The sequence below is a fragment of the Argopecten irradians genome, chromosome 3 (genome assembly GCF_041381155.1).
Source record: "Argopecten irradians isolate NY chromosome 3, Ai_NY, whole genome shotgun sequence".
NCBI classification, from domain to species: Eukaryota; Metazoa; Mollusca; class Bivalvia; order Pectinida; family Pectinidae; genus Argopecten; species Argopecten irradians.
In genome coordinates, this window is record NC_091136.1 from 48044569 (window position 1) to 48072488 (window position 27920).

The 27920-nt window shown below is 34.6% G+C and overlaps 2 protein-coding genes across 4 annotated transcripts in view; both read left to right on the plus strand.

The window, feature by feature from the left end:
- The first annotated feature begins 197 nt into the window (after positions 1 to 197).
- LOC138318877 (enolase-phosphatase E1-like) lies at positions 198 to 5375 on the plus strand. The gene is made up of 6 exons (XM_069261668.1): positions 198 to 424; positions 954 to 1055; positions 1254 to 1444; positions 1947 to 2082; positions 2383 to 2506; positions 2761 to 5375. The coding sequence occupies exons 1-6, from the start codon at positions 308 to 310 to the stop codon at positions 3045 to 3047; spliced, it is 957 nt and encodes a 318-aa protein (XP_069117769.1). The 5' UTR covers positions 198 to 307; the 3' UTR covers positions 3048 to 5375.
- Positions 5376 to 9623: 4248 nt separating this feature from the next.
- The window catches only part of LOC138318878 (pecanex-like protein 1), a 41588-nt gene continuing 23291 nt past the window's right edge, over positions 9624 to 27920 (plus strand). The window contains exons 1-17 of one of the 3 annotated variants that reach the window (XM_069261669.1): positions 9624 to 9926; positions 14274 to 14458; positions 15150 to 15307; positions 15595 to 15741; positions 16785 to 18017; positions 18320 to 18583; positions 18859 to 19011; positions 19269 to 19322; positions 19680 to 19839; positions 19965 to 20125; positions 20400 to 20496; positions 20909 to 21235; positions 21567 to 21720; positions 22294 to 22326; positions 24824 to 24995; positions 25401 to 25511; positions 25866 to 25957. In XM_069261669.1, coding sequence (XP_069117770.1) covers positions 9774 to 9926; positions 14274 to 14458; positions 15150 to 15307; positions 15595 to 15741; positions 16785 to 18017; positions 18320 to 18583; positions 18859 to 19011; positions 19269 to 19322; positions 19680 to 19839; positions 19965 to 20125; positions 20400 to 20496; positions 20909 to 21235; positions 21567 to 21720; positions 22294 to 22326; positions 24824 to 24995; positions 25401 to 25511; positions 25866 to 25957 — 3654 coding nt within the window. In that variant the 5' untranslated portion in view covers positions 9624 to 9773. The remainder of the gene's footprint in view (positions 9927 to 14273; positions 14459 to 15149; positions 15308 to 15594; positions 15742 to 16784; positions 18018 to 18319; positions 18584 to 18858; positions 19012 to 19268; positions 19323 to 19679; positions 19840 to 19964; positions 20126 to 20399; positions 20497 to 20908; positions 21236 to 21566; positions 21721 to 22293; positions 22327 to 24823; positions 24996 to 25400; positions 25512 to 25865; positions 25958 to 27920) is intronic. The other 2 variants (XM_069261671.1, XM_069261670.1) reach the window with 2 other exon arrangements.

Here is a 27920-nt window from a genome sequence, read left to right on the forward strand (position 1 = left end):
GTAATAAAAAACGTATCACAATTTCTTTCCCATTATCAATGTCTTGTACCTTTTACAAAAATAAGATTGAAATTTCATTGCATTCTTTACGCTGTTTTTGGGTTGTACGGTATAACTTTCGATTACGAAATTGTTGCAGTAAACGATACTAATGGAATAGCCATCAGATTCAGAACGAGACAACCTTATGAAACTAGGGCGCCATCTGGTAACCAATCGGCTCGCACCTGGCCCATTTGTTCTTTGTCTGTAAAGCGTTGTGCTGACACTTTCGCTCGAAGTGCCTACTGTTGGCCATTACCAGAAAATGGAGGCTCAACAAGATCAAAAGAGGTCGGTAGACGAAGCGGAAGCGTTGCTTGACGGTGTGTCTGCAGTTGTCGTTGACATCGAAGGAACAACCACTCCAATATCGTTCGTCAAGGTAAGCCGGCATCTCTTACACATGCATACTAGGTCTAACTGATACCGGTCCACCATCATGATAATGCCTATCTTCCTGTTGTCTGTAGAGAGGGCATGCATCACGTTATTATTATTATTAGCAATGTAATATATTGATATCAAAACTTTTGTATAGTATTAATAATTTCGTTGTCATAAACTGTCAAGAAAAAGGAAAGTGGTTTGATTACAATACCTTTTAGTTTTTGTTGGCATGATTTAGGGATGCACCGGTTCGGCCTATTTGCCGAACCCTGGTAGTGATATGTGATATGTTTACGTCTTTTCGACTGACTATTTGACTCCGATTGTATATCAACGATATAAAACTTTGCGAAAATATTGATTTTTTTTCATCGTCAACGTTTATTATACTTCTATTCTAAATTGCTCATACTTTCAAATGATCTAATAAAAAACACCCCGAGTCATTAACTATTATGACAGCCTATGAGGAAGAGTTACCTTTCTTATGCCCATATGAAAAATGGTATACATGATTTTTTCAGGAAGTATTGTTTCCATACATCACTGAGCACGTTGAAACGTACTTGAAGAATAGATTTGATGACGACGAAACAAAGGCAGATATAGCAGCACTTCGTGAACTGGTAAGAGGCTTTCATATATTGTAAAAAATGTCCTTTGCAGGTACTTTTATATGTGATTTAGATGTGAATATTTGAAATCAATGTGTATAGACATAAAATTATTAACATTTAATTTTTTGAGAAAACTCATAATTCTAAATCTTTGTATAGTAAAATTATGATGAGGCTTTTAGCTGCTTATGAATTGCTCCATTTTAGTCTTGTAAAGATATTGCTGAGAAGGTGGAAGGCTGCACAGAGATTCCAGATGGAGAGGCTGATGAAGTGATCAAATGCTGTGTGGAAAACATTAAGTGGCAGATGTCAGAGGACCGCAAGACCACAGCTCTAAAACAGCTACAGGGACATATGTGGAGAGAGGGCTATAAAACTGGCAAAATTAAGGCAATGTAGGTTTAACAAAGGTTTAATACAATGCATATTTGCTTGGTTTGGCGTAGGTTAATGTCCCATTAACAGCAAAGGTCATTTAAGGATGTGCCAGGTTTGTTGGTGGAGGAAGTTGAACTGACCCACATAGTATTTTATCTCGCCACTGATAGGTGGAGCAGGACTTACTAATATGCCAGGACATCTTAACAAAATGATTCATTGATTATATTAAAATTAGTAATCCATCTATATATATATGTAATCTATATCAATATTGATGTCATATATGTATAATATGTCACTGTTTTATTTTTTCAGTATTTTGTGCCGTAATATATGTGATATTTGAAATAACAGGACATAAAATAAGTAACTAATGAAATGTAGAATTCAGAAATTTATTGTCATTTGCTAGTCTCCAACACGAGATATACATGTATTTATGATTGCATATGATGGTGTTAATGTGTACAAAGATTATTCTTTTAAGTCTGTTCAATGTGATGTTTTTTGTTTAAGGATCTACGATGATGTAGAGCCAGCCATTACGCAGTTTATAGATGAAGGGGTGTCTGTGTATGTTTACTCATCAGGTAGTGTAGAAGCACAAAGACTACTCTTCAGTCATGTTGAGGAGGAAGGTGATATCACAGATGTAAGCTTTATAGAAATGTCATATTGATAAGTTTGTAAATACATAATTTACTCATTTCAGGGATCCTAGGTCCTCTTATGCACTTTGCTAATAACACAACTTAAACTCTTCACAGTAAAAAGAATTAAACTTTTAATCTTCACAGTAAAACAATTCCAAGATAAATTAGATAATACAGAATAGTTATGGAAATACAAAATGCACTTGATGAATAGATTACAGTTATTAAATTTAAAGTAATTGTTTCAAGAATACAGATCCATTTCTGTGACACTCAGGTTTTATTTTGTTATTTTTCAGTTATTCACAGATTTCTTTGACACCACAATTGGCAGTAAGACAGAATCAAGCAGTTACACTTCTATTTCACAAAAGATAGATGTGGCACCTGATCAGATCCTTTTCCTCACAGATAACCCAAAAGGTTTGTTATCAGTGTTAATTAAAATGTTAATTAACTGATGCACAACACTGTAAATATCTTCCAACTTTAACTCTCGATTTATTTTGGTCTAGCATGTACAAATGAAAAGTTAAACTTCTTGTGTAAAGCTTATCATATTGATTATTTGAAAGTTAGGTGTGGCTAGGAGGCAAGATTTATGTTCGTTTTGTGAAAATAACTGTCAAAATTCATAATCTTTTTGTGAAAATATCAGTGAAACTTCTTACTTACAGAAGGGGCAGCATCTATGCAGGCAGGATTCAGAGTAGCATTGGTTGACCGCGAAAAAAACCCACTCATCTCAAAACAGGATCGCTGCGACTTTCTTGTGATTTCATCCTTTGGAGAATTATTTGGTGAGGATGACATGGACCACAAGAGACACGAAGGAAATGGAGACCTTGATGGCAGCGATGATGAAGTAGATGATGAATGTGGGGATCTGGATGACGATGATGAAGAGGATGATGATGATGAAGTGGATGAGGAGGAAGAAGATTTAGGAGAGGATGACGACTAGTGTGATGGTATAAGTGGTTGTTGATACATGGATATATGTCTCATAATACAGTCCTCATTATTCACAGCCAGTCTGACATTGCATGTGGAGAGAATGGTGAATGCAGAAGAATGAGGAAAGGATGTGTACAACAACTACAGATTTACCTTGTTTATGTTTGAGTTATTTCAAATGCAGGACTAGATTTCTGTGTGTTAAAATATTTAAAAGTAAAACTTAAATTGAATAACGTCTTGCCATGAAAATTAAATCAAAGATTTTTGGCCTACTTTGGCCAGTAAATCTTTCTTCTACATTTGGACATATTTTGTATACTTTTTATAACTAATTTATTCAATTAATTTATACTCCATTGCTTATCTTACGAAAAACAAAACTTAGCTATTCATTTGTAAGAATTTCATATTTTGGCAGTAAGTTATTCTCATCCTAATGTTTTCTTTATATATATTTATATATTTAAATTTGCTGAAATCAAATTTGTTAGTTTTGTATTTTAAATGCAAGAACTCCTGTGAATTTTTGAATTGTTATGATTTATTATGTACATGATATATACAAAATAATGCCATTTTATGATGCTATTTTTTATTACTTTTTTCTATTTTATTTTTTTTCCTTAATTAAACCCTGGGTTATATCAACAGTAGTTTATGGTAAAATGGCCGATTTTGCTGTTTTGATGGCTATGTAGGTGCTCTGGTACCTTAGCTGTTACTTGGTTTGTTCATTTAGTAGTTGTTTGAAGTGCTTTGGTACTTAATCATACTTGGAGTGTATGCAAGATTTATACTCATCAATACCTTCTCTGTGGCAACTATAGAAATATTGTTTTGTAAGTCTGTATAACAAGTGTTATATGAAATGGATCTAAATCCAGGATTAATGATATTTTTTATTGTTTATAACAAATGTTATCCCAACTATTTTCTATAAAAGTATAAATTTGTAAAACTTGCTTTCCTTGTCAGAGATGTATGCAATCTCTCATACTGGAATATTCGTACTTTGGATCAATAATTAGAAATAGTAATTTAGGTTTTATTGGAGTAATCTACTACTTCACTTCAGCTTACATAATCATTTAATATTGAAATGAATATTTGGAGCTTCAAATATTTCACAACACAATGATATTGAAGTTGAAGCTAATCTTTCACAGATGATCTAAAAACATTTTCTTGTCATATAAATATTTTACAAATTATTTTCAAATTGTCAGCTTGGAAATATTTTTTGCAAACAACATATTCTTTGATACAATCTGTATCAAATGCTCATTAAAGATTTGCTATAATAGACAAGAAATACACTATTCTTTTTGAAATTTTGCACAATACTAAAAGCACAAAATTATTAATCTAATTTGTTAAATGCTAAAATTTTCAACAAAACAGGGGCTTGTAGTCTGTATTTATTCTAGTTCTGATCTGCCCTTAGACCAACTTGATTTGCGCTCTTATAAGAAAAGAAGTCTTCTCAGAAGAACTTCCAGCTAACAGGTGGAAGAGCTTCCAGAAGCAAGAGACCTACAAATTGAGTGGTCAGAAGTTACATCCTAGAGACAGAATAGGGTAAATCAAGTAAGGCTTTGGAGTTTTAATATATATACTAAGTGATAATTATTGTACTCTTTGTTTTACATAGGATTTAGTATCATCGTTGTGTTCAATTATACATATACATATGTATTATCCATATATTTGTTGGGTCATGTGCAAGCAAAAATTGAAAAAAAAAAATTTAGGTGCTCTGTAGGGACTGCTAGAGTCCATTTTAAACTTCAACTAGAGAACTGTTGATGGTCATGAAAGTGAAAAACTGATCTGATTTCTGTGTTTTCACTCTGAAGGTAATACAAGACCAGATAAGAAACAGGTTTGTAGATTGCCAGAAATTTGATTTCTTTTGAGCCAAAAAAAACATGTTTGTTACATTGATATCAAATGTAAAAAAATAATGTTATATCTTATAATCTACAATAATTTACACAGATCAGTACAAGTTCTGTAAATTGTTTGCATGCATGTTGCATTCAGCAATTGTTTTTAGAAAAGCTAGAAGTCTGATGAATTATTTTGTCCTTACTGAGTGACTTGAGATCAGTGGATCAGACCTTACAGCCATCATGTACTTAGTTTTATGTTAGTTATTCTATTGGTCCAATGAACTGATTAATGAAGCATTAGTACATGGCATTGTTTGTAATGAGTGAATCACTTATTATGATGGCCGTGTGCAATTCATTTCAAATATTTTTTAATGAAGTATTTTGTTCATGAATAACTTTTAATATTGTATGAAATTAAAAGTAGTTTTACAACTGTGTTATAGTAGTCTTTGTTATGTGTTTGGTCAGGCACTTTTTGAAGCTTTGGGTTTATTTGTTGAGTTTATCATCTAGATATCCTGGTTTATACACTGGGTCATATTCCTATAGCTAGACTACCTCATTGAATGCAGTTTAGACCTCTGACATGTTAAAGTCATTGCTAATTAGCTTAAAGATGCTCCACCACCGACAGAGCATAAATGATATCCATCACTTGAACAATAATTGGTGTTTAATCATGAATTAGAAGTTCAAACTTTCAATGGTGGTAATGGTGTAAATTAAGTAACTTTTGTAACTGATGAAAAGTACTAAATCGTCTGCTCCTGGTTTTGATAGTGGAAAAAATACCATTTGTCAGCGATGGAGCATCTTTAAATTTCTAAATCTCTGGCTTAAACTTTCATACATACTATACAGTCAAAATACAATAAACTGCTAGGATTTAAAACAAGCTGAATACACTGAAAATATCGTTAATGTCGACGCTGAAAACCATAATTTTAAGTTACATGAACAGTTGCTGTTACTAAACATGAGCTAGAAATGTAATGTCAAGATTATATAAATTCCATTATTAACCTTAGAAGCTTTCCGAAGAACTCGTTAAATAGACATGTAGTGAATTGTTTCTCTTAGTCAATGCTTTGATGTGCGACATTAATTATCGCAACTTATGTGAACCTTAACCTAAGTATAAAGGTCTTGTAAAAAGATACGATGTAGAAGAAAACCTTTGACCTAAATATGAAAATAGCCTGCAATATTCTTCCCCATGCACATGCTGTAGACTTGTCATAATGGTCACATATATTTCCAAGATGTATGGGTCCAGCGAAATACTACACACGTACAGACTGAATGTGTGTCACAAGTCAACATTCTAAGAAAAACTGTTTAAATGGGTTTTTTCTAAGTCTAGACGTGTGAGCATTCAATCACACGAAAACTAGAAATATTGTAAGAATGAATGCAACAATAAGTCATTGAATTAATTAAGGCTATGATAAATAACGCTATAACACAGGAACTTGGGGACAAGGTAAGGTTAATGTAGGCCTACAGATATGTAACCTATCATAGATAGCTTTATATATTAAAAGTCGCTACAAATCGAAGGAGGAACTGGTGCTTACTGTTATGTAAAGTCTTCCAACACCTGGGACCACAAAGACTTGACACAAATATCCATAAAACATACTGACATGTATAGACGGTTGGACATTCGTGCCAAGTCCCTGTGCCCAAGTGGGACTGGATAAAAATGGTGACCGCCTTAAATCCCTACGGCCCAATAGTCCGAAGGCCCATTAGTCCTAAGGCCCGTTAGTCCGAAGGCCCAATAGTCCGAAGGCCCGTTAGTCCGAAAACAGATAATATAACTGGAATTTATATGCGAACATTTCTCGAAATGAAACAAACGTTTATTACAATTTTCGACGCAAAAGTGCTAAGGTCTACTTATTATATATAATTACATGTATGTGACTCTATATATTTGATACGAAAAATGATAATAAACAAACGAAATGTTGCGAATTTAAAAAAAAAAAAGAGCATAATCTTAAAATACGTGAACGGGTCTGATATTAAAGAGTATATGCATTTTATCATCCTCGACACTCCAGGGGTTTCGATCACTTACGATCTCTACACCCCTGGACTATATCATAGTGAAATTGAAGGCAGCTCAGCGGAAAACATTTGACCAATCACAGACCAGCAAAGATTTCCTTTGAAGACTACAGAGAGAGCGACGCCCAACTTCAAAGCCACGCCGTCAACCACAGTGTACCGTTATACGGCTCTTTTGATGGGGATTTACATCAAAGGACTAAATTACCTGTTTTCTTCTGTTGCATCCAGTTTTACGATGACATAGTCCAGGGGTGTAGAGATCATAAGTGATCGGAACCCCTGGAGTATCGAGGATGGCATTTTATACTTACAATGCAATCCGGTTTAAAATCTCCCCCAAAATATATGCGGGCCATTTCCGTCATTAAGGTTAGAATAAACAAGTCGAAGAAGCGGGAAGGAAACGCAAAAATAGGTCTTTAAACACATGTACATATTGTATAATATAACGACGTTTACATGTATAATAAAGATCATTTTTCGGTAAGATTTGATTATATAATTAATTTATTCATGGAGCAACGTTAATTCTAATGCAATCAAATTACAGTGTACATAAGGCTTACAATCGTACATCTTAAAGCTTGTATGTTTGTAAGATAATTCATCGAACGTATGCTTGTGAGATATCTTATTAAGGATTAACTTGAATAGATATATTATGTTATGGAGATTAACACAAAAATCTTAGTGTACTCTAAATAAACCGCGAAGCGGTTTATGATGAGAGTACACTCAGATTTTAATGTTATATCTCCATAACATAAAAAAATTATTCAAATTAATACGTATAATTCAATTTACTTAAGATAATCTCTTCAATACTCAAAATTTATTTTGGGACTCTTTTGTCTATGAAATCATTACGCCGTCATCTCAGCCAATCAGAAGCAACGTCACAAACGGCGACGCCATTTTTTCCTTTATGGGCTGATAAAGTGAATTTTCAAGCCAATGAAAATGCTCGTAACAAGCAAAATTGAATTATTGAAATATAACATATTAACTTTTTTATTACCATTTTTTCCCCTTTTGATGTAATTTTGACCTTGCAATGCTCCATGAAGAAACTTAGAAATTGCGGAAAAATGTTTTCGTGAAAATACAACTGGTACGTTGATTATAACAACTATATAACTTGCAATATTTACTAATTTTCGGACTAACGGGCCTTCGGACTATTGGGCCTTCGGACTAAAGAGCCTTAGGACTATTGGACCTTCGGACTAACGGGCTTTCGGACTATTAGGCCGTAGGGATATAAGGGTGTCACCGATAAAAATGGCTATAACTCGTCATATTCACTAGTGACAGACTGGTGACCACATGGATCTGGCACGAATTTCTTACTAACCATATATCATCCTCAACACTCCAGGGGTTTCGATCACTTATGATTCTACACCCCTTGACTCAAAGTATCTCATACTAAAACTGAAGGCAGCTTATAATTACTTACTGAACCAAGGATTTATAAGTGAGATGGATATTGCACTCGGGGTTTTGGACGAATATGTCACGAGCGCTTTTGTGTTTGTGCACTGACCGTGACATTGGGCGACGACTGAGTTTCCTTTGATATCCGCCGGCGCAACCTTTGATGTAGCTTGCGAGTGTCAGACTTTCTGAAGCGGGCCGTCATTTCATGGACTGTTGTATTTTTTTAATGAAAATTTACGACATTTCTTCTTAATCTACCATTATTAAAACAAGCAGTAGACATCGGTGATGTTTCGTAGTGTAAAGAGACAGTAACAAATCCTTCTCATAAATTCTTGATCTGAACCAATCACAGGTCAGAATAAAAATCATTTGAAGACTACAAAGAGAGCGACGCCCAACTTCAAAGCCACACAGTCAACCACAGGTATCTGAGAATTAGTTACAGATTATATAATCATCGACCCACCAGAGTGCCATAAGACCATTTTTAAATGGTTTAGAGATCTATATAAAAAAACGATAAAAATCTTACACTACATGGTACTATATACGAGAAGGGTGGAAAGCCTTAGAATCCAAATTTCTAACCCGGCCATTGAGATTGCAGCCGAAGCCTCGCTCATGAATGCATGTTATATCGGCCACGAAGCCAGTATGAATTTTTAATTAAATGATTTTCAAGATGTTTGTCATAATGGGGCTTGAAAAATATCGTCTTAATGGCGACACTTTGTATAGCTGTATAATATGATGATTTTGAAAGGAAAATTATCGGTCTTTCCAACGGTAGTAACCGTTTTTATGACGATGTATTAGAAATGTGTTTTTATAGCCGCTAACGGTAGGCGGGTTAGAAATTTGGAGTCTAAGGCTTTCCACCCTTCTCGTATATAATACCATATGCAAGTATGATTTTACGCGGTTTTTTCTTTATTTTTTAATCTAGACCTCTAAAACGTCTAAAAACGGTCTTAGTGCCCTCTGGTGGGTCCATGATTATATAATCTGTACATAAACTAATTCTAAGATCCATGTATATGTTTCTTCAGTGCTCTTCGATATAAAGTTTCAGCTTATCACCACGTGTCTTTTAGACAGCATTTAAAAGTTCCCGCCTTTCAGTCATAAAAAAATCGATTAATATCAAGGTACCGTTTTAAACGAGATCTTAGCGAGACGTAAATGAAAAATGGCTTCCACTAAGACATGTAAACCGGAGACAATCAAATGATCATGTGTACTGAACGAGAAGAAGGCAAAAAAATGACTTGAAGTGTGTCACAAATATAACATAAACCCTTTATCTTTAAGATATGGGTTCTCACATAATCGATATCCTTCGACAGGGGATATGGGCATCGTTGAGCGGAGGCTGGTTCTACGATCCACATCAAAACATCTTCTCAAACACCTTCCATCTGTATCTATGGATGGCCCTGCTTGTTGCCCCGCTGATACTCCATCTTGTAAGTGGTCTCTGGACAAAGCTTTCCAAAAGCTTCCTATTTATCTATTTGTTCTCGGTATATCAGTGTTTTGTATTGGGTATATCCACGTTATTTACGGATCGATCATGAGTTACTTCCTACTTTCATTCTGTCATAATAATCACTCCTGTATGATTCATCATTCATTCATTGGCTTAACGTTATATAAAAACGTAATATACACAGGGATAGAAACTATTCGCCAGGGGGTAGGTGCGGAAGGGGGACTGGGGCCCCCCCTTCTGGGGGGGGGGGGGGGTTAGGGGGGGCCTCCCCCGGATTTTTTTTTAAACCTAGATGCTCTGAGATGAGTTTTAGCATATCCTGAGCTCTCAAATTCTGCACTTTTATGTTCTTAAAATAATTTTTTTTAAAAAGATAAGTTGATGACTGTAGTAAGTTAGCGATGTGTAACGCTATCTCTCATTGGGTGATGCAATCGTGGTTTATCCATTGAACGCATTCCTTACGTAAAGGGCTACGGAAAGCATATTTCAGAAAGTCGTAAACAACACTCGTTCGGATGTCATTCTTACGGGAGCATAAGTATTAAATTGATATGATAACTAGTCCACGGGACTATCAGACAGACAGAATTGACTAGTCCTTCAGATTTTAAACTAGTCTTGGACTAACAGACTAGCGTTAGTTTCTATCCCTGTATACAGCTGTGTTATGTGATGAAACAAATGATACCGGAGTCGCGATTGCTGTAATCTTATAGTTAGTAGAGGAAAGTTATAGAGGAATGTCTGCAATAATAATAAATACATCAGTTATTATTAATATAATTTTCTTTGGGTCACACAAGAATTGATTTCAATTAACTACGTGGAAATTAAAATGCAATCAGTTTTTGAATGAGCATATGTTTATAACAAAAAATTTCAAGAGTTTTTAAAGGGTCACTTAATTATAATCCTTTCCGCAGGCTTTTAATTTTTGAAATGGGAATGTAAAATGAGATGGATAATTTTGTAGGGTAATAAAAGTTAATAGCTTACCAGTAATGCTACACTTATCATCAATTCTGAAAAAATGAAAAGTTAATTTCATAACGCTATATGTTTCCCGCTGTCGTCCTAAATACCGCATGTTAGTTGACTATCACTACGCTAGAAGACAGAACACCGAAATTAATCTTCAGTCAACAAAAATAATGCAAGGAATATTGCATTTATTTGATGTTGTAACCTCATCTTAAGCCATCAATAATTATATAAATTTTCTTATGCTATCATTATTTGTAAGAAACTTTATTTTTTTTGTTTCGGAAAGGTAGTGGGCCTTTAAGTATTGGTATAAGAAATGCTAATAATTGCTTTGTATGTATATCAAAATGATCTTGTATAAAAAATGTATCATTCTTTGTTATCAAGTTTGGAATGTATTTTGGTAATGTTTTGATGAACTTGTGATGATCAAATCTTTAACTTTCCTGCTATGGATGTGTATATATATATATTATATTTATCAATTTCTTCATGTCTTGGGATATGTATATGGTGCATATATACCTGTACTAGTTATAGAAATTACATCCTTGCTGGATATTTCATTTAACTTAGGAGATAATGAACATAATCCAATAGTACTTGCCCATCTGTCCAGCATGTCCACTAAACTTTGTTGAACCAATAATACAATACACTGGTAAACAGTACTTTTTGAAATGAGCAGAAGATGCTTGCCAGTAAAAATAAAATTGCTTAGCAATTGTTTAGATACTATTCAAATGTAATTAACATTCGCTAAACTCAGCATTCAGTTTGCAACCAAGTTTTTTTGTTTGCAACAATAATAGAATTGGCAAAAAAATTATTACCATGTACATGTACATGTATCAATTTTAAAGATATTGAAAATTTGCTTCAGAAGTTAAAACGCGAAATGATTTATGAAAGTTTATTAAAACCAGTTCAACCAAGTTTTTGCTACTGTTTATGATCTGAAAATTTGCAGATGTGCAACTCTCAGAATATTCAAAAGTTATCCATATTGGAATGTTAACATTCTCTAACAGGTTTAACACGTTAAACATTATAATATCTATAGATATTTCGATAGTAATGTTGCATGTCTGCCAATGATATTTCATGTAAAACTTCAGAAATTCCTACTTTAAGATTACCTAAGAAAATGTTAAAGGGACAATTCAGTCTAAGAGAACATTAAGATTTGTACATATATCGGAAAAACCCAGTTCTAATGGGGATTAGATCCATCGGTTTTACTGTGATATGCCAGAAAAGCCCATGGTGGTAAAATGCGTGTGAAATGTTCAAACTCCCTCGCTGTCCGCCATTACACATTGTGGTCGAACATCTTATATGCCGAACCCTGTCCCTTGCTCGTAGAGTAATGCAAATTTTGTATAGAACTGCTCAAATCGCTCTGACAGTAGTGTGTTTACCTTAAAATATCATTTTATCACCTCCTCAGTGTTACGTAGTTCATTTGTTTAACGTGCGTGACTTTGGCTCTGGTTTGGGTACAGCGCACATATTGTACCTGCTTAATTGTATTAATCAACGATTTGTAATTACAACGGTATCAATTGAAATACTAAACAATGACGTGGAATTTGTCAATATTTTATGTTATGTGTTTCATAAGAAATGTAGAACAATACATTTATGCCATATTTTGCTTCTTGGTTATGTAAAAGAATTAGCCTGAGTGAATTGTCCCTTTAATATACATGTATATGAATGATTTATAAGTAAATCTTTGATGTATATCGTTCCTGTTTGATTACAGATTTAAGTTTGCAAAACACATTTTCAACTGGATCAAAATCTATATGTTATATGTAGGCAGAAAGAAGAGAAGAACAAATCAGCAACTCATTATTTTTTCGGATATCGTGCAATTATGGTAAAAAAAAATTGGTACAGCGATGAACAGTGTTCCCGCCTACTTCCCAAACTACTAGTCAATCAAAGTGTTATTTTCACACTGATACTGGTCCCTGATTGGTCAGCCAATCAAAAAGGTTTTGCAAACTCATCGTTGCCGAGCTGTGTGGGAGATCAAAGGGATCCAAAGTATTTACCGTTACAAGTTTTACTAAATAATAAGTGGTATTGCTGTATATGGATATGAAAAAACAAATATTAAAACAAATCTGCCTTCCAGTGATTTTTCCGGGTATTTTTAGCTCGCCTATTAGAAGAATAGGGGAGCTAATGGTGTCACCCCGGCGTTGGCGTCAGCGTTGGCGTCCCATTTCACGTTTAAGTTTTTGAGCAAGTTTCTGTTTCGTCAATTGTTTAAGCTTAAGTCATCATAAATGTTTATGATTTTATTTTCCTAATGTGTATGGATGCTGAACGTGATAATACAACCAATTTGGGGCCCTTTAGGGTTTTTTGAGTCTGTTAATTTGTCATATTTCCATGTTAAAGTTTTTGAGCAAGTTTCTATTTTGTCTATTGTTTAAGCTTAAGTCATCATAAATGTTTATGATTTTATTTTCCTAATGTGTATGGATGCTGAACGTGATAATACAACCAATTTGGGGCCCTTTAGGGTTTTTTGAGTCTGTTAATTTGTCATATTTCCATGTTAAAGTTTTTGAGCAAGTTTCTTTTTTGTCTATTGTTTAAGCTTAAGTCATCATAAATGTTTATGATTTTATTTTCCTAATGTGTATGGATGCTGAACGTGATAATACAACCAATTTGGGGCCCTTTAAGGTTTTTTTGACTGAGGGCACTGCTTGATATTTTTAAATAGTAAATACTTGAACTTCTTCTGAATAGGCGAGCTTTGCTGTTCTCCAACAGCTCTTGTTGGATGGGGAGAAGAAGAAGGGGGGGAGGGGGAATTGGAAATTTTTTATCACAAAAAGAGTAGTTTTGGGAAAAAGTTACCCATTACTGAACATGGTATTATAGGTGATTAGATATTGTAAAACAGTAACCTGTTTCATTTTATCAATGGTTCAGAACTTAAGTTTGTTTTTAGGTAAACAATGAGGGGAAAGAAGACAGTTTCAAATTTCCTGTATTTGTTTTTCAGCGATTTGATTTGGGATTTTTTCATTGTAATTGGGAAAAAAATAGGGGGTTGGGCAATGGGAATGGGGTCATTTACCAACCCCGGTTATATAAGGAGAAAAATCACTGCTTTCCCTAACACTTTTACAGCTACCGCTGCTCTTCAGGGGATGTTTATTGATCTTATATAGATATATATATATTATAAAAAGACATAATTACATGTACATCGAAATATCTGATTGGATGGACATCATGGTTATTATAAATAGGCCCATCTTGACTGGGAGTACATCCTTGCACAACTGTACCCATTATCTTACAGACCCTTGTCTCTTCTGTGCTGTTGTGGGGATTGTACTGCCTCGTGGTAGGACTGGTGTTTGCCATCCTGAAGTGTGTGAATTATCGCCTCCACTACATGTACGACACCACTGAGTTAACAGAGGGGAAAGAAGAGGTCGACAAAAAGGACAGCAGTGATAAGGACAGCAAGACCATTGAACTTGGGTAAGATTGTAGATTGTAACAAAATTGACTATTTATCTATTATACAAGTCATTCAGTTCATGAAGTATTTTTGTGTTGCTGTTTTAACAGTGAATAGTTTGATCATGATTGAAATTCATCTGTACATGGCCTGTACTTTGATTGAACCATCCAAAGGAACTGCTATCAGAGTCGCATTCACATGACAACATAAATTTGGTATGTGGGATGGCCTATAGAGACAAAGATCATGTAACTTAGATAGTTGCAATTTGGATTTCAATCAGTAACTGCTATCATAATTATATAGCTATCATTTTTCTAACAACACGATAATTTTAAATGAAAATGTTATAGCTGTGTATTCATTCAAGGCATTCCTAGTGATGATTGTTTTCTATATTGTACCTTGGAATACCTCAGTACAGTTGTACTTATGCCATTGAAACCACACCTAGCTCAAAGTTTATCTCAGAGATTGTATGATTTTGACCCGATACAGTTAATGGCAGTACAAATGATTTCAACCAGATTGGGCACAAAGATGTTAAGCTTGAAGAATTAACGTATCGTTTTGCACATTTATTTGAAGATAAAAAAATCACATCAAAGTTGATTTTGACACATAAACTGACAATGTGAACTTTGTAAAGCTTTTACATATATTACAAATTGTCTTGAATTTACAAGAATTTGGATTGTTTTTCCTTAGTAGTTCAAGTGGACGCGCTCGAGACGAAATAGAATTACGTCCAATTGGCAGACCCTTATCTGTACAGCCAGGAACTAGTCACAATGACGAGGAGAATAACAACAGGGGAATGGTATCGATGGAAATGGACCATACACGGAGGCGGTCGGACCGATCAGGTATGTAAATTACACACATACACTTACAGGCATGTACACATGCAGTTCCAAAGGTAAAGTCAAACAAGGTATAAATTATAGTTCAAAGAGATTTCAATTACTTTCAGTATTCTTACTTTAGCATATGTACAATGTACATGATAAGTCTTCAGGTAAGAGAAGATTGTTAAGATTGTTAATTGTTTAAATGATATTTTCTGGTGTTTTCTGAAGATTTTCCATAATGATACTTGTTTGTATGATGTGAACTCTAATAAGTTGTACTTCATGTATGTGTTGATCAATAGAAAAGAGGAAAACCAATGGACAGGCCCCATTAGCTGAGCTGGAAGCTGATGGGATGGACACACAGCTAGACACCGATCAACAGGAGAAAAAGAAGAAATCCAAACTTGAAGTTCAAGAATCTTTAGATATTACAGGTAATCTTAAAGGTAGGTTTCGCCCAACCAAATAAATATTTTTTTGTGAAATGCGATAAGCGGAAGAAAAGATGAAAAAACATATCAAAATATCTCAATTTAATTTCTTTATGTGTTTGAGATTGAACAAATGTGTCTTGAATACAAAATTGAAGGAAATCCTTGATTTATTACGGTGTCCGTCAGACAAAATAATATGCAAATGAAGCTGCGATTGGATTGTGTTGTCGAAGTTTGGCGCATGCGCATTGTCACGCACTAAAAGTAAACAAAATGGCTGAACGAAAGTATGTGCGATGAAAAAATATATCTGAATCGGCAACAAAGTGGAGGAAATTATAATGGATTCGGCAGCACCCTAGGATATCTATAGGGAATTAAATTCAGAAATGGCATGTAGCAATAAAAGAAACAGAAGCCACATCTCAAGCGGAACTTGCCGGGATCTGTTGGGACTTGTGTAACGGCATTGCACGTGGTGAGTTAAGTTTCAAAACATATGCCAGCGCACAAACAGCCGCAGACTAACTACATGTATATTTGGTGAACAAAGTTAGCGAGCGTGTGTAAGTAACATGAAGTGTTTTAGATTATATGATATGTATAAACAGTCCCTCGCACTTCGATTTGTTGTTGTTGTTTTTTAACTTAACATGCCGTGGCAAGACTGTCACTTCTATCTCACATTTTGTTGCACGCTTCCGTATGTTGCTGCGGCCTCGTTTTGGAAAAAATATGTCATGTTCTATGTAAAGCTTGACTTCGCTCTATTTTTAGAGGAGTATTTTCCTGGTCAAGCTAGGCAACTGACCACCCATATTGTTCGCTGTATGCATTGAAAATGATCTGAAGATTATATCTATGTATAGGATAAATTTCAATTCCGTAGTCTTTATATTTCATTGGGCGAAACCTACCTTTAAAAATTAGCATTTGTTTTCAGATGAGTTGTGATGATGAGGTAATCAAACCACATGAAATTCAAATAGAAGTGAATTGTTATGTAAATTGTAGTTTGTTATAATGCTAACTAAGCTATTCATGTTGTGTTTCAGGGGCTGAAGGAGAAAGTGAGAAAAATTCAACTGCATCTACCAGTAATCAGAACACCACTAACTCGGCCAATCAGATAACAACTACTGCGGATGTAGAGGTGAACCCCCAGGTATCGGATGGCGAGGTAGAGCAGGGGGAGATACTTGGTCTCAAGTTACGCGAGGAAACAGACTCAGATTTATCACCTGATGCTGGCTCTTGGGTACGTAGACGTCGCAAGGCTGTGAGGAGGACAAAAAGTTCACTAGAGAGTACCAACAGACCTATTCCTCAATTACATGATCCCAACATCAAAAGTAGTGTGAGGTCATCTCTTCCTCCTCATCAAAGATTTTCAATGCAAACTGTACAGGAGCAACATTCTGAGATTGGGCTGGTTAGGCCTCACAGCGATCAAAATATCCTAAAGAGAGTGAGGCGGTCCAAACGGCCAGTAGATGGTTGTGCCGTAGTGGATGTGGAACAGGACACAGGATCCAGACACCGTACACCCTGCTCGTTGTCTTTGGAATCTGAGGAGGCACGCATCATACACAAAATGGACAAAAACAGGCCAAAAATAAAATGTCATCGAAGTGCATCTGTTGATGAATCGGTGAACTCCTCCAGATCAAAAGGGCATTCAAGGCCACCTATGGAGTCTGCAACATCATTGGAGGCTGAAATCATGCTGAAACTTATTGCAAGGAAACATTCAGAAGAAAATGAGCAAACTAACACCGAGACTGGTAGTGAAAATAAAATGGAAAGTCATGATGACAAGATCAACAGTGATGATAAAAATGACAAAGATTTAATACCTGCTTCTCCACACATATCTAAAAGTACTGAATTTCTTTCAGATAGAACACTTTCAGAAACAAATAGTCTGTCTAGTAAAAGACCCCGTCCTTGTGCTGCCTCAGTTGACAGGCTTGGCAGGGGTGAAAAACTCGAACGTAGCTTTACCGCTGGTAAACCACGCCGCCCAAAACGATCCAAAGACCGACCATGTAGTGTAGGTGATCTGGAATCTGTTCCTAACAGCTTTATAAATGGATGTGAAGTAGGCTCAGGTGTGAACTCAAAACCAAGAGACTTATCGTTAACTTCCAGAATAGCACGTTTTTTACAGGGAGGTAACTCAGACAATTCTTCAAATCCCCAGGAGGCAGCAGCGTCACAGCAAAGCAGTACAGTTGGTCTGGACTGGCTTTTCAGTACTGACAGTGATTCACTTAGCTCTGATGGACGTAAGTCGATTTCAAGCTTTATGATAAGTCTTTAAATATTAATCATAAACATTTGACATGTTTCTTATATTTTGTGATCTGTGATACTGGTTTATACTTATTTACCGTAATAATGACATGTAATTTAAAGTTCGTTTTAATTACATAACACATAAATATATGTACATTTTATTTTCATAATAAAAGAAGGAAGTTTTATTTTGTTGGACACTATCAAGGGAATGATACAGCAGATTAATTACAGAATGTATCTGGATGGCCAATTTGATTATCAATTCTGATAAAAGTGTTCTATGTCACAGGAGATAGTCCTCGCTTCGACGAGAAGATGTGGTCTGACTCGTCTAGCACGATGACAAATGAAGGTGACACTACAACCGTGGAAACTACAAGTCCTGAAATGCCAATCAATTACACACCCCTCCCTGATAATGGGATCATTACCACCCCATCCACTCCTAGTCCGGACGAACTCGAGGCTATGAGGAGACAAGGTGCTATCCCGAAAAAGTATCCCAGCCGCCCACTTCCTGCTCTTCCAACAGCACCCCTACCATCCACAGAAGGTGGGCTTTATTTCTAGTATGAGCAATTAATAGTTGTCACATCATTTGTTTGTGAAAGTCATTTCCTTTTAACAAAATGCCATTATGAACACAAAACATATGATAGCAAATTCAGTGATTAACGGTAATAGTCAATACTGCATCTCAAGGTTAGATAACTCTGAATGAATCAATACACTGGTTAGCTGAGGTATTGAAATAAACATTTGTTGTGATAGTTCTCCTGTACATTCTGCTCTGTTTATTATACCCAATTAAACATATCCTGTTCACAGATGAACCTACACCAAGTGCAGCTACTCCTTCATCTGGAGAATTATCTGACCCAGAAGATTTTCGTCGCAAGATTTTAGAAATCCTAAGTGAATCTTCAGACAATCCTGAACAAATCAAGAAGCTGATAAATGTTGTAATTACCCAGGCTTCAGGTGAGGTTCAGACTTTTCAATGAGTACCATATATCTTGTTCACTAAATGTTGCTCGATAATTATTTTGTTATATTTTAAATGTGTTATATATATGCTTAAATGTTATTGAATAGAATGATGGTTATGAAAAATTATAGTATTAAATGAAATAAAATAATAGGTATGGATATTTCCTTTACTGTTTTACTAAATTGTCATTTTGATTCCATGTATGAACATTTACTGGTTTTAGGAAATTATCATTTGTATTCTTTAGAGAGACGAGGTAGCAGAGGGACAGATAGCCTTAGTGGGGAGAGGCACAAACACGGTAGGATTTGTAAGAATGAAAAATCATCTGTATTTTACAGTAGAAACTTCTGATATCAAGTAAAAGTTTTCAAAAGAGCATTGATGAATTTATTATGTTTAAAGCTTAAGTTAAGTTTTTAATTTTCAACCTGATTAGAATGAGATACTTCACAAAAATTGACAATGAAAATTAACAGATTGTGTAATAGTGAAAGGGACAATATTATGTTAATAAGATTGTTCAATTTGTAGTGTTTGTAGCATGCTGGTAATATCAAATGTCACCAATTGAAATCTTCAGATAAAGACAAGCTGTCCAATTTGTAGTGTTTGTAGCATGCTGGTAATATCAAATGTCACCAATTGAAATCTTCAGATAAAGACAAGCATGAGCCACATGCCACACCGCCAAATGCCCCTCCCACTCTTAACGAGGACCAAGAGGCTCACTCCTCCAAGTCTGCCACTCCTACTGAAGTTTCTGCCCTCCTACCACTCACCAGTCAGATCTCCTCTGGCTCTCGTAGTGGTCGCAAGTAAGTTCTACATGTCATGGTGTCATGTGTAAAATGTCACAGTGAACATCTATTTAATGGGCTCTCTACTTTTCATTATAGATAGCAGATATTTTAATTTTACAATACAAATGTTTCTGTAATAGTGTGAAAAGGCGAAGGGTGGATCGTACCAAGTCAAAGAGTCGCCATCGTCACAATACGCCTCCCCATATGGCAGAATCAAGCACCAACCAAAATGTCCACATGGCAACATCACATGATGATACAACAGAGGGTGCTGTACACTGGTTCAAGGACGACCAAGGTCAGACATCACTAACATGTTTTTGATTGTCATAAACATTTGTTTGGCTTTATTTATTTATTTTCCTCACAGTTAAAACATTGCTATTTTGGAGAAATGTATCCACAGGTTGCATTGTCTTATAAGAAATGGCTATATAATCAATTGAAATTATAGCAGAAGTATCATTTACAAGACAAGTGTAAAAAGTCACCTTAAATGTAGGGTACAACAGTATATGTTCTTTAGTGAATTGATTGTCCCGTCCTATAAATATTTTTTTGCTTGATTTTAGGAGTCTGGATGTCCTACACATTTGGAGAAAACAGTAGTGGTGTAGCTTTCAATACCAATGACACAGTGGATGCCACAGTGCCATGGTCAGAGAAGAGGCAAGTTTATCCTTTCTAAGGGGATTCCACTTTCTTAGTATATTGGAAATTTCCTTTCAGCTTGTGCACTTATTCTTGATTTTCGAAATAGCTGATTAAAAATGTTAAATATTTCAGCCATTGTCCCAATGTCATTTGGCTGTTGTGATTTCTATATTACATCTGTCACTGTTCAATTACATAACTGAATATAATACAGCTCAAAATTGATGAAAAGTTCATAAAGATAATTAGTGAATATAATACAGCTCAAAATTGATGAAAAGTTCATAAATAACATTAGTAAATATAATACAGCTCAAAATTGATGAAAAGTTCATAAAGATAATTAGTGAATATAATATAGCTCAAAATCGATGAAAAATTTATAAAGATAATATGTTATTGTTATCACTGACTTGCTGGTTTGCAGTTGGAGCCTGAGTGGGTCGGATTCTACAGTGATATTAGACTCACCAAAGCCAGAGGCAAACAAGGATGAGCCAAGCCTGTTAGACTCCAATGGACAGGTTGTTATTAACTTTGTAAACCTTCCCGGTCTGGTGGAGTCCCATATGGGCTTACATAATCGTCGCACACGCATTCCCTCAGGTTGTCCAACAGGAAGTTCGTCAGACTCCGATTTCCATGACGCATCGTCTCACGACGGCAAACCTAAACCCTTCTACAAATTCAAGCTACTTTCAAAATACATCAAGGTTCATTTTGATAGACTGGCACTGTTAGCGTTATTAGATAGGTAAGTGGGGATCCGTTTTTGAGAACTTTTAATTTAAGTATATCGTCATTAAATTATTTTTTCTTCAATTTATGCCTCATTTTGAATGCTCCCAGTGTTTTCATCATTATCCTAAAAATTAGTGTAAATTAGTTTAGTATGGTTTCAGAATGACATACCAGTATTAAAAAAAATCATCAAAATTTGTGAAACCTTGCAAAAAATGTATAATTTAAAAATATGTGGTGCCAAGGAATTTTTGTGGATAAAATACTTATAATATTAAGTATCATGGTATTTATTTTTACCTATTTTAAAAATTTAAATGGTGTTTGTTATTTTGTTTGAACAGGAATTTAACAATTATAGAGAACTGTATAGCTGTGATAATATCTGTGGCAGTGGCTGCCCTAGGAGCTCTAGTCCTCAGCAGTAACTTCTACCACGACTTTTCTGTGTTCCTCTTCTGTTTTATTATCGCCAGTTGTCAATATTCATTAGTAAAGGTAAGCATTGTTTCAGTTGTCATTGTAAGAGTTAGCCTTTTGGATTTAATTTTCGGTTTTGGATTTATTTTGTTTAATGTCCCAGGGTCATTTAAGGACATGTCAGATTTTGAAGATGAAGGAAAGCCATGAGAGAGAAAACATTGGTCAGCACCTGGGACTGCTTCACCAAAGTTTCACATAAACAATTCAGAGGGCTAATGGTAATTACAAAAAAAGAATCATTTAAACTGCTCGGCCACGGCAGCCTTTATTTTATTTTCAGTTTCACATCTTTGCTGATTGATTTACAGAAATCAACTATTTATAGTCATATTGCACTCCGACACACTTTTGCAAGTATTGATGATTTCATTCAATGGGTTTGTCAGACATGCTCACTAAGTTGTGCAAGAGTGCATGATAATTCATCAGAAAGCAATAGTTATGATTGTGTGGTGACAATAAATTACAGAATTGATAGAAGGAAGTGTTATAGCAGCTAGTTATTATTAATTTATGATACAGTATGTTGATTGTACAACTGTGTGTACACCACTGTGATGCACATTGATTAATTGATATGAATTTCAGAGTGTCCAACCTGATGCAGCATCACCCATGCATGTAAGTTTTTGTGTCAGATTAACCAAACAATACACTAACAAATGTTACTAAAATAATATGATTTGATATAAAATGAGCCAATTTCATAGTATCCGAGTTCTAAACAGTCACTTTTGTCCCCATTCAATACAAATGATTCTCCAGTAGCTTTGACTTTATAGTACATGTAATACATTTTACTACCAAGCCAAAATTTTTTTTTTTTATATATAATTTTTTTTTCCAATTTTATTGATACATAATATCTCATTCACACATCATCATCCTCATCAATTAATTCACATCATTCACATCATCATTCATCCTTACAAAACAATAATTATCCTCATAAATACATCAATATAGAATACAAACAATACATGATATCATCATCATCATCATCATCATCATCATCATCATCATCATGTCATCTTCATCATCATCATCATCAACATGATATCATCATCATCCTCCATCATCATCATCATGATATCATCATGATATCATCATGACATCATCATCAACCATCATCACAATCATCATCATCACCACCGTCATATAATCAGTCATCATCATCTTCATCTTGATATCATCATTAGTCATCATTATACCATTATGTTGTTGTAGATCATGATTCATCATCATCATTATTTTTAGCCCACCATCAACAGATGGTGGGCTATTCAAATCGCTTTTTGTCCGTGGTCCGTGGTCCGTCCTTCCGTCCGTCCGTCCGTCCTTCCGTCCGTTAACAATTCTTGTTACCGCTATTACTCAGAAAGTACTGAAGGGATGTTTCTCAAATTTCATATGTAGGTTCCCCTAGGGCCCTAGTTGTGCATATTGTATTTTGGGACCAATCGGTCAAGAAAATGGCCGCCAGGCCGCCATCTTGGATTTTGATTGTTTAAAGTTTGTTACCGCTATTTCTCAGAAAGTACCGAAAGAGTTCTCAAATTTCATGTACAGGTTTGCCTAGGGCCCTAGTTGTGCATATTGCATTTTGGGACCGATCAATAAACAAGATGGCCGACAGGTCGCCATCTTGGATTTTGACAATTGAAGTTTGTTATAGCTATTTCTCAGAAAGCACTGAAGGGATCTGTCTCAAATTGCATGTGCAGGTTCCACTGGGGGCCTAGTTGAGCATATTGCATTTTGGGACCAATTGATGAACAAGATGTCCGACAGGTGGCCATCTTGGATTTTGATAGTTAAATTGCATGTGCATGTTCCCCTAGGGGTCTAGTTGTGCTTTTGCATTTTCGGACCGATCGGTGGACAAGATGGCTGACAGGACGCCATCTTGGATTTTGATAGTTGAAGATTGTTACCAATATTTCTTAGAAAGTACTGAAGGGATCTGTCTCAAATTTCATGTGCAGGTTCCCCTAGGTCCCTGGTTATGCATATTGCATTTTGGTACTGATCGGTGAACAAGATGGCAGATAGGACGCCATCTTGGATTTTGACAATTGAAGTTTTTTTCTGCTATGTCTAAGAATGTACAGAAGGGATCGGTCTCAAATTGTATGTGCAGGTTCTTCTAGGGGTAGTTGTGCATATTGCATTTTAGGACCGATCGGTGAATAAGATGGCCGACAGGTAGCCATCTTGGATTTTGATAATTGAAGTTTGTTACTGTTATATATCTCAGAAAGTAGTCAAAGGATCTTTTTCAAATTTCATGTGTCGTGATATGTAGTAAAAGCTTGAAAAGCAGAGAAAAGATCCCTCTTTTCTTTGTCAGACAAAGATCGTTCTTAGGTGGGCGCCAAGATCCCTCTGGGATCTCTTGTTTAAACATTAGTCATCATCATTATCATCATCATCATCTGTAACATCATGATCAAGATTCAACATCATCAACTACTTAGCTATGATCATTCACATCAAAACATCAGATATCAATTGATAAAAACTATACAGGTACAAAATTTTGTTTTTTTCTAAAAAACAAATTTAAAACACAAAATGGAAATCTGTATCAGACAACTGCACTCTACTCTACCATCCATACTCACACTCAAGTCTCACTCATTCAGGTACTTGCACCAACACTCGCACTACTCATACATACCTGTCGATGAAAAAGAAAAGGAGAGAGCGAGAGATAGGGATTAGGTGGGTGGGGTAAATTGATTCACGTACTATATATATTGCCCACACCCCTATATGTGCATAAGTATCTTTACCACTCGCACTTCACAATAGTACTAAGGTTTACAGATCACACCCACACAAGCCTCACAAGCCTCACACAGTCAGTCACTTTTGTCCCCATTCAATACAAATGATTCTCCAGTAGCTTTGACTTTATAGTACATGTAATAAATTTTACTACCAAGCCAAAAGTTTTCTGGCCATGATATATTTCTTCCTGAATATCTTAGGCCTACTAATTCAGTGATTAAATAAAAAGGATAAAATTATCTTTTATGTGAGAATATTATTAAAATATGTTTGAAATGCCAGTTTTATAAAAGGTGTTGTTAAAATGAGGTTTTTGGTTGAGCAGGGATACAACCGTATTGTGGTGTTTAGCCGTCCATTTTATTTCTGTGTGTGCTGTGGCCTTATGCTGTTACTTGACCACGGCCGGAGATTTGTGCCCTCCACACCAACCTATGTCTACGGAGTGCCATTCACAGTTACGTCCTGTCTCATTTTTGCCAGAGACTTCCTTCAAAGTGAGTAACTATCAGACAATATGTGGAGATAAAGAAGGGATAATCTTGTAATAATGGAAGTTACCGACAGTGGTACTGTAGTGAGTCTGTCAGAGATTTCATGGTTCATTGTTCTTCTGACATCTGAACATCAACACTGTCCAGTATATACTAGAACTAGTCTAGACATTTAAATTATAGTTATTTGCCTTTGGAAACAGAAATAATCAACTACATTAATTTGTATTTTGTATTTATTCTCTGTCATAATTACATGTCCTGTTTGGAAAAGAAAAATAAGTTTATTGTATTGATTGTCTAAGTTACAGTCCTATTTGGAGCAGGTAAATAAGTTCATTACAGGATTTATTGATTGTCTGAGATATTAGTCCCAATTGGAATAGGTAAATAATTTGTGTGTTGCAGTGTTTATCCTGTGTTTCCCAATCATATTCACACTGGGTCTCCTGCCACAAGTAAACACCTTCATGATGTACCTACTGGAGCAGATTGACATGCATGTGTTTGGGGGTAATGGTAAGTCACATTTAATTGTAATTCATATCCTTTTTTTGTCATTTGAACATAGGATTGTTTCTTTAGGTTATCAAGGACTCCAAAAGAAATCACTTCTTTCCACAATTAGATTTACCGGTACTTTGAAACTTTTCATTGTAATTTGTTAAATAAAATTTAAAATAAATAAATGAGTAGATATTTTAGTACAATAATATGTAAAATAGAGTTAATAATTAAAATTTGGAGAAAAAGGGTAAAATTTGAAAAACACCTTTTCAGTTTATTATGAGAGCATATCTACTTGCTCATAACCTATGTTTATAATAAATATCCTTATAAACTGAGAACATTGTATTGTGTATTTTATTACAGCTACTGTAAGTTTAGGAGCCTCAGTCTACTGTGTGGTGCGAAGTATTGTTGCTGTCACCTTCCTGTACGGGGCATGTTTCCTTGCTATTGGGGTAAGAATCAGTTAACAAGTTGAACAGACAATAATGATATGACATTGATATAGGTGAGAATTAATTATAAGTAAATGTACGGCTTATGTTCTTATATATTTCATTTCTACTTTATATACCTGGTATTATACAACATGATATACCTGTATTACCTGATATTATACAACATAATATACCTGGTATTATACAACATTATATACCTGGTATTATACAACATGATATACCTGGTATTATACAACATAATATACCTGGTATTATACAACATTATATACCTGGTATTATACAACATGATATACCTGGTATTATACAACATTATATACCTGGTATTATACAACATTATATACCTGGTATTATACAACATTATATACCTGGTATTATACAACATGATATACCTGGTATTATACAACATTATATACCTGGTATTATACAACATTATATACCTGGTATTATACAACATAATATACCTGGTATTATACAACATTATGTACCTGGTATTATACAACATGATATACCTGGTATTATACAACATAATATACCTGGTATTATACAATATTGTATACCTGATATTATACAACATTATATACCTGGTATTATACAATATTGTATACCTGATATTATACAACATTATATACCTGGTATTATACAACATTATATACCTGGTATTATACAACATGATATACCTGGTATTATACAACATTATATACCTGGTATTATACAACATTATATACCTGGTATTATACAACATGATATACCTGGTATTATACAACATGATATACCTGGTATTATACAACATTATATACCTGATATTATACAACATTATATACCTGGTATTATACAACATTATATACCTGGTATTATACAACATGATATACCTGGTATTATATAACATGATATACCTGTATTATACAACATTATATACCTGATATTATACAACATGATATACCTGGTATTATACAACATAATATACCTGGTATTATACAATATTGTATACCTGATATTATACAACATTATATACCTGGTATTATACAACATTATATACCTGGTATTATACAACATGATACACCTGGTATTATACAACATTATATACCTGGTATTATACAACATTATATACCTGATATTATACAACATTATATACCTGATATTATACAACATTATATACCTGGTATTATACAACATTATATACCTGGTATTATACAACATGATACACCTGGTATTATACAACATTATATACCTGGTATTATACAACATGATACACCTGGTATTATACAACATGATATACCTTGTATTATACAACATTATATACCTGGTATTATACAACATTATATACCTGGTATTATACAACATGATACACCTGGTATTATACAACATTATATACCTGGTATTATACAACATGATACACCTGGTATTATACAACATTATATACCTGGTATTATACAACATTATATACCTGATATTATACAACATTATATACCTGGTATTATACAACATGATACACCTGGTATTATACAACATTATATACCTGGTATTATACAACATTATATACCTGATATTATACAACATTATATACCTGGTATTATACAATATTGTATACCTGATATTATACAACATTATATACCTGGTATTATACAACATTATATACCTGGTATTATACAACATGATATACCTGGTATTATACAACATGATATACCTGGTATTATACAACATTATATACCTGGTATTATACAACATTATATACCTGGTATTATACAACATGATATACCTGGTATTATACAACATTATATACCTGGTATTATACAACATTATATACCTGGTATTATACAACATGATATACCTGGTATTATACAACATTATATACCTGGTATTATACAACATTATATACCTGGTATTATACAACATGATACACCTGGTATTATACAACATTATATACCTGGTATTATACAACATTATATACCTGGTATTATAC